The 8,743-nt window shown below is 43.6% G+C and overlaps 1 protein-coding gene across 1 annotated transcript; it reads left to right on the top strand.

The window, feature by feature from the left end:
* Positions 1-7,113: 7,113 nt before the first annotated feature.
* LOC311243145 (Y-box-binding protein 1-like) lies at positions 7,114-8,293 on the top strand. The gene has a single exon (XM_084332255.1). It carries the CDS (start codon positions 7,129-7,131, stop codon positions 8,056-8,058), a length of 930 nt encoding a protein of 309 aa, XP_084188381.1. The 5' UTR covers positions 7,114-7,128; the 3' UTR covers positions 8,059-8,293.
* Positions 8,294-8,743: the final 450 nt, after the last annotated feature.

Below are 8,743 nucleotides of genomic sequence, written 5' to 3'. Positions count from 1 at the left end.
GCTGAAGAGCAGTTCGACACAGTTCAGCAGTTCCTGGAATATTACTCCAATTGGAGCCGTCTCAAGAAGGCAGCCGGTTGGATGCTGAAGCTTAGAAGCACTCTGCTGATGCTGTGTCGCAAGAGGGAGGAGATGAATGCTTCGCTCACACAGTCTGAGGTACAGACACAGATGGATATATTCAAGGCAAGCCTGGAGAAGACCAACCACACTGTGGAGAATATAAAGGAAGCAGAGCTCGAGATCATTCGTTACAGTCAGCGACAGAAATACTCATAAGAAATTGCCGTGCTTTGGAAAGGTGACTACGTCAAGATGAGCAGTCATATCGCCCAGCTCAAGCCAGTACTGCAAGATGGAATCCTCAGAGTAGGTGGAAGACTTGACAAATCGACAATGCCTGAAGAGGCTAAACACCCAGCCATCCTACCTAAGGATCTCCATGTGACAGAGCTTATACTCCGAGACATCCACCAGAATGTGGGTCACAGCGGTCGTAACCACGTACTGTCCAAGCTGCGACTCAAGTTTTGGATCCCTGGAGCTCACGCAGCCATACGAAGAGTCCTCTCCAAGTGTGTAACCTATCGACGCTCACACGGTTCTGCTGGACAACAACAGATGGCGGATTTACCCCAGGACAGGGTTCTTCCAGATGACCCCCCTTTCACCAACACTACTAGACTACTTCGGTCCGTTCGAAGTCAAACGCGGCAGAAGCGCCGTGAAGAGGTGGGGTTGCATCTTCACCTGTCTGGCTATCCATGCTGTCCACATTGAGGTGGCATCGTCGTTGGACACCGACTCATTCATTGACGCTCTCCGTCGCTTCCTCGCGAGAAGAGGCCAGGTGAAAATCCTCTGTTCAGACAACGGGACTAACTTCGTTGGAGCGGAGCGCGAGCTAAGAAGAGCTATGGAACAATGGAATAGCTCCAAGATCGAGAACACTCTACGACAGAGGGGAATCCAATGGATTTTCAACCCCCCTACCGGTTCTCACCATGGCGGAGTCTGGGAGCAGATGATCAGGTCGGTCATGAAGATTCTCAGCACCACCTTAAAGCTCCAGACTCTGGATGAAGAAGGCCTACACACCGTCTTGTGTGAGGCAGAAGCCATCATTAACAGTCTTTATATTTATGTTTATGTTTATTTAGGATCCCCATTAGCTTTTGCCCTTGACAAAAGCTATTCTTCCTGGGGTCCGGCACACACAAATATACAACAACATTCAATACATTACATCATCATCAACATCAAAATCAATCACATCATCAATTACATCACTATCAACATCAGTTAGGATGATATTGTACAAGATATCCACCAGCAAAAAGCATTCAAATAAAATAACTCAAATCAAACAAATAGTGCTTCCTGAGCAGCACTCACCGCCATCAACTTAAACACAACCAACAGTCAACTGGTTTTCACCGCCATAAGGGCTCAGTGCATGCTCGTCAGCAGATGGCACTTTAACTTCCTCTTGAAGGTGGCCTTGGATTCTATTTCAGCTAAGTAGCTTGGCAATGAGTTCCATTCCATGATAGCTCTGTAAGTCACAGAAGATTTTAGTAGATTTGTTCTCGGTTTAGGTGCCATTAGATGGCCTGACATAGCTTGTCTGGTCATATGGTCATGTTCTTCTCTTATGTAAACTATATGATCATAAAGATAATGTGGTTTTTTAACAACTTGAACATTTCTGAGAAAAGAAATTTCAACCGGAAGCCATGATAATTGTCTGTGCATAACTCCAATGTTAGTGCGCTTTGAACAGCTAGCTAGCCTTGCAGCCTTATTTTGAGCTATTTGTAGTTTCTGTATATGTGTTTTTGCTGCTGATGACCATATTACGGGACAGTACTGGATTAATCGATCTGGATAATTTTTGCCCATCCCTAGTTTATCCTGTGCTGAAGTCTCCATTCCAATAGAGATAGTATATATTTTGGTGTTTATTTGATTATTGTTTCACTGCCTTTTAATTTATTACGTTTCCAGTTTTTTCCTCACACTTTATTAACATTTTGTACATGGTACCGTGGCGCAAGGTACATTAATAATACATGTACATGTTAAAAGGATGACACAAAAAGCCAGACAGAGGGCTTGTTTCCAGTTTCAGTTTGTTTTATAATAAACAATCAAACTGAGCATTTTTTTATTTAGGATATTTAAAATGTCTTCCAATGTTAAATACAAGTTTATTGCACTTTGAAACGGTGTCCTTGCATTATTATGCTATTATCATTATATTAGTGATTTTTTTAAAGAAAATTGAGAACGTTTGGGAAATAAATTTCTCAAAAAAAAAATCTCTAACCGGTCGCAATAATATCGCTTATCGCAATATTTTCGGGGGCAATTAATCGCCCAGCAAAATGTGTTATCGTGGCAGGCTTACGTTAGATCATACAAGTCATTTTCAACGCCTTGGCCCGAGACAACAAACACCATGCTATTTTTCAACACGCCATCATTTATATCATCGATCAACACATGACACCCGACTACACTGAGATCTTACAAATAACACATCCCTTTGATGAGTATTTTGATCTCAGAGTTTCACTTACTGACTGAAAATCGATCAATTTATCTATGGCCAAATGTCTACACCTGGGAGTTCATAGCGTGAACATTTATGATATTACCTGGATTAACAGACAGATAAGTAGACAGACACTAGTGTGGATTTATATGTAGACCCTGTGTTATTTCAACATAGATTTTTTAAGAGTGAACACAACGTCTTTTCCCATCAGTAATATTTTGTGCCGATGCATCGATCGATATCGCTAATTAGTGTGTGACAACTGTGCTTCTGTCCTGCGTGTTAACCCAATAACGAACACAGGAGTCAAGATGGATGGAGCACTTCTCTTTTACTTGTGAGCTCTCTGTGAATGTGACACACACAACCAGCAGGTCAAACACTGCAATACAGTCGGCAGCTCGCTCCAGCGTGCATCAAGCCACAGCTGAAGACATCTTTCTGCTGCTTAAAACTATTGTGATCGTATAGTAACAATTAACATAATAAAATAAATATCAAAAGTAAACACTCCACACATACTGTGTAGCCATATGTTAAGAAATAAATGAAACAACCAAAACAATAAAGTGCTATATGACAGCTAAGACAATGAAATACAATCCTAACAGTACCAAACAGTCTCCACACACTCAATATGCCCATCATTTAGTTTACAAGGAATGAATGAATGAATCGCACCACAAAAGCCTTGACTTTTTCACACCTGTAGGTGGTGCACCTGTACATTAAATAAAAGGACTTTTATTTACAATGGCTGCTTGACCCAAATTATTCACAATTTAACAATATACTAAAACAGTATTACTAACATAGCTGAACATCATTCTTCACACCGTTACAAGTGCATACACTCACTCACTCACACACACCTGACCGAGGGACAGAAGGTCGGGACATGTAATGTCCTTGGTCTCCTCAGTGCAATAGTCTCTTATCTTATCGAAGAGGTACCATTGCCTTTTGGCATCCAGTCCTGGCCTCTCCTGCTGACATGGATCTTCCTGCCTCACCATTGCATCAGGGCGCAGTAGCTCAAACTCTTGCTCTGATGAGTGTTGGAACTCCTTGGCCAGGACTACCCCAGGCTTTTGGTGTGTGAAGCGGAGGTGGTGAAACCGCTTGATTCCGGAACAGGAACATTTTCACCTGGGACATGACACCAAAATAGGGGTGCACCGATATGAAAATTGGCCACCGATACCGATTGTTCAACTAACACAATCGGCCGATACCGATACCGATACTTGTGGCAAAAAATAAGTATTTTTTTTTTTTTTTTTTTTTTTTTTTAATGAAACTACTGTATATTTGTATGTGTGTTTGTATTTGTAGGCCTCTTTACTTACTTAAAAAAAGGAAACATCAAGAAATATGTTTATGGTATCACTATCTCCCAGTATCGTCTGGCGGCCTGCAGAGGGATACTATTTTCTCAACCAGAGCTTTCAACCAATGCAATGGAACCATTCTGGCGGCCTGCAGCGGGATACTATTCTCTCAACCAGAGCTTTCAACCAATGCAATGGAACCATTTTGATTGACAGTCGATTCGGCCAATTACGCCACACCACTAGCACCCACCTCCTGCTGTTCTTACCACCAATCGGCAAGCGGTTATTCATTTTCTACTTCGGGGGCATGCCGCCATTGATCTGCTTGCGAGAATGCGAGTCAAACTCAGAACCACAACAAGCTAATACGTTAGCTGCCCGGCAGTGCCCGCCGACCAGCGCGCTCCACAGGATGGCCAAACGAGACACAATGATTTTACTGCAACAAATGTTATAATAAAACAAAGCCTTTCTATACATTTGTCTGGTTGAAAACTTTATTAACAGATTGCAGAATGGGTAGTTGGGTACGGAATGGAACCGAGCTATGAACGGCTTGCTTGCTATCTTCGGGTAAATACTATGCTGATGTAATTGAACGTGTAACTAACTATATAACGTTAATGCCACAAAACGAATGTTTGTGTCATTTTAACAGCAGATACTTTCTTAAATGCCATCCTCCCGACAGAGCGGTGTTGATGGGGAGCTCTGATGGGTTTGCTTGGTTGTGTTATTAGCATTGAACAGCTAACCGAAAGCTAGCGTTAACTAATGTTAAAGGTTTAGCCATAACGTTACGTTGGCTAAAGTTGGGGCTATTCATAATCCAGCAATAATGGCTGCAGACCTGCAAGCAAAGTACAGCAAGTTGGCAAAGGAGTATTCCAACGTAAATCACATTTTCACCAGTAACGTTAGTCTTCTGCCTCCCGGTAGCTCATGCTGCAACGGAATGGAACTGAGCTATGAACGGACTCAGAGTAATGCCTTGCTGCTATGGGTAATAATAATATGCTGATGTTATTGTCCGTGTAACACTAACTATATAACGTTAATGCCACAAAACGAATGCCTTGTTAATCATAAGTAGTAACTGATGCAGTAGCTTGTGTGTGTGTGTGGGGGACGGCGGGCGTTGTGCAGGTAGGTCGCAAGTGAACTTTTTTTTTTTTGCCTTTTGACGCTACACAAATTGATGGTTATTTATCGGCGACTGCTATCGGCACATTTGAGCTTATCGGCCGATAGGCCGATAGCAGTCAACAAGGCACTTATCGGCCGATACCGATACCCGACCGATATATCGGTGCACCCCTACACCAAAATTACCGTTATTCACTGCCATCAGTTAAAAACATACATACATCACACTTTTCTGTGCAGCATTATCACAGTCTAGTCAAGTTCTCTCACTCACTCGCTCTGTTTCTCACACGCACACACACACACACACACACACACACACACACACACACACACAAACACACACATGGAGAAAAGCAAATAGAATAATTTGACATCTTTACATGTTATTTCTTTCACCTAGTAACTATTCAAACCCTGCAACAAGCTGTTATACACCAGAGAGAGATAGAGAGAGAGACACACACAGATACAGAAAGAGAAAGAGAGATAGACACACACACAAACACCCACACACACACACACACACACACACACACACACACACACACACACACACACACACACACACACACACAGAGAAGAGCAAATAGAATAATTTGACATCTTTACATGTTATTTCTTTCACTTAGTAACTATTCAAACCCTGCAACAAGCTGTTATACACCAGAGAGAGAAAGAGATAGAGAGAGACACACACAGATACAGAGAGAGAGAAAGAGAGATAGACACACACACAAACACACACACACACACACACACACACGGAGAAGAGCAAATAGAATAATTTGACATCTTTACATGTTATTTCTTTCACCTAGTAGTAACTATTCAAACCCTGCAACAAGCTGTTATACACCAGAGAGAGAGAGATAGAGAGAGAGACACACACAGATACAGAGAGAGAAAGAGAGATAGACACACACACAACACACACACACACACACACACACACACACACACACACACACACACACACACACACTCTCTCTCTATAGGGAAGTGGATAAGTGCTTACCAGGCAGTAGTCAGCTCTTGAACCTGGTCTCGCATTTTCACCATCTCCTCAGCAGGCTTGCCCTTTGTTTCACTGGATGAGTCCGAGTCTGATTTATTAATCGTTTGATCAGGTCCCGGTGCAAAAAAGTTATCACTAATAATAAGCAGCACCGCATTGCTGTTCAACAGCCGAGCGATTAAATCTTCTTCACCCCGGTCCTTATGAACTAAAATCTAATAAAAATCTAAAAAGAAAACAGATGATACAGATGTAGACCGATCGATACCAGCGTTAACGTGTTGGCTGGGCCATCCCATACGTTTTGGGAGGAGACAAGCAGCTGACGCTTGAGTAAACTGCGACGTGACTATTATCCTGCGTTTATTATTAGTTTACCATTTCCCCATCTCTCATTGCTACGCTTCAAAATCATATTTCCCAGTCGAAATGAGAAATAATATATACATATTATGAAAGCCAAGGTGTTGTTTTATTAGAATATGTTAAAAGCCCAAAAGTGAAAAAATCTGAGGTTTGACAGAAAAAGGCATTCCTATGTAAATGATCCATTGCGTCATCCGACTGATTCTGTGAGAGCACGTGACACATTTGTCATAATAGAACATTCTAGAATATTTGTGATGTCACAGTATGATGTCATAATAGAACATTCTGGACCATTTGTGATGTCACAGTATGATGTCATAATCAACCATTCTAGACCATTTGTGATGTCACAGTATGATGTCATAATCAAACATTCTAGAACATTTGTGTATATATTCAACAATTCTCTCAGAAGAGCTCAGTGTGCATCTTGAAACAGTGCTGAACAGTACTGACCAGATAGACTAAACAACATAGATTGAAGCCTGCATTTCTAGACCAGGGTGCCTTGCCTACCGTTTTGCTGTGGAAAGAGTCGTCTGTGATTTTGGAGACTGGGAAAATACACAGAGCCACGGAGAGAGGAAAGCAGAGAGCCCGAAGGCAGCAGCCCCCACCACCGCCGGCCCAGGTTATCATCTAGCACCGGGAAACACACTAGAGAGTCACCGCCGGCACAAGACCATTACCAACCAGTAACCATGAGCAGCGAGGTCGAAACGCAACAACCACCGCAGCCCGCTGACGACGCGGAGAGCCCATCCAGCCCGGCAGCCGAAGCTTCCGTGGCGGATAAGAAGGTCATCGCAACAAAAGTCTTGGGGACAGTCCAATGGTTCAACGTCAAAAAGAGATATGGTTTTATCAACAGGAATGACACGAAAGAGGACGTGTTTGTACACCAGACGGCCATAAAAAAGAACAACCCAAGGAAATACCTTTTCAGTGTTGGAGATGGAGAAACTGTGGAGTTTGATGTGGTTGAAGGGGAGAAGGGACCAGAGGCGGCCAACGTCACCGGCCCAGAAGGCGCTCCAGTCCAGGGGAGCAAGTACGCTGACCGGAACCGCCACAGGCGCGCCCGCAGGAGGGGCCCACCCCGCAATGGAGAATACCCTGAGAACTACCAGAGCGATGGCGAGGGCGAACCGCCGAGTAGCGGAAGCCGTGAAGGCAGTGACAAGTGCAGCCGCGAGGGGGCAGAGAACGCCCCAGAGGGAGACACGCAGCCACAGCAGCGCAGGCCCTCCTACCCAGGCAGACGGCGCCACCTGCCATACTTTGGAGGCGAAGGCGAAGAGAACCAGAGAGGTCCAGACCAGGGCGGCGACAAACCAATGAGACAGAACCACTACAGAGGCTTCCAACCAAGGGGTCCACCCCATCCCAGACCGGTGCAGGACGGAGAGGAGAAGGAAAACCAGGGAGGCGAGGGCGGCCCGGACCAGGAGCCCCGTCAGCGCCGCTACCCCCGCAACCCCAACCACCGCCGCAGACGCTCACAGGCCGGCGGCAAGCCTGGCCCAGAGGGCAGCAATGGCAATGGCAACGGTAAGGAGGCTAAGGCAGGAGGCGAACCATCCGCTGAGAAAACGTCCACTCCCGAGCCCCAGCAGGGCGGGGCTGAGTAGGAACAACCCGCCCACCGGCAACCTACCATCTCTTTACCATCGTCCGTTTTTTTGTCAACAAGAAGAAACATCAAAGATCTGAGCAATAAGAAACAGATTTGACCTGACGATCGTCACAAGCTTGCACCACGCATTCGACCAGATTTACCACTGATTGCCTGCAGAATCTATGCAGACTGTTTTTTTCCATTATTTTTACGTGACAGCTACAAAAAGTTTTGGGGAAACAGCAGATGTTTTTTATTAACAACCAAATGTTTTTTAATTAAGATGATAAAAAAAATGTATTTTATTTCTGGTCAGTTTGAATTTTTTGTATAACTTTTTATGTATTCAAACATTTTAACAAAAATGCAAGCTCAAATAAAAGACAAAAGAGACCTGTAAAAAAAATAAAAAAAATAAAAAATAATATGAGGGCCGACGGTCCACTCTACTGGTTATTGATTGATTGAAAACTTTATTAACAGATTGCAGAATGGGTACAGTACAGCTCAATACATACAATTGTTAAGGGGATGCAGAAAAACTTTCGTCTTGTTTACATCAGGGTCCCCCATTTTCAATTCATCATAACATATATGACATACACGACATAGATAGACAGTACTGTTACATCTATACATTTATGACATACCAGATTTGCAAATACAGTACTGTTTGTGATACAAAAAGAGTAGAAAAG

This window comes from Notolepis coatsorum (genome assembly GCF_963971535.1).
Source record: "Notolepis coatsorum genome assembly, chromosome: 16".
Taxonomy (NCBI): domain Eukaryota; kingdom Metazoa; phylum Chordata; class Actinopteri; order Aulopiformes; family Paralepididae; genus Notolepis; species Notolepis coatsorum.
Note: the sequence above shows the minus strand (reverse complement) of the source record. Positions and strands in the feature narration are given on the sequence as shown.

What these genes read in the sequence shown, in the direction of transcription:
- LOC311243145 (XM_084332255.1), top strand. Translation starts at nt 7,129, where the DNA reads ATGAGCAGCGAGGTCGAAACGCAACAACCACCGCAGCCCGCTGACGAC.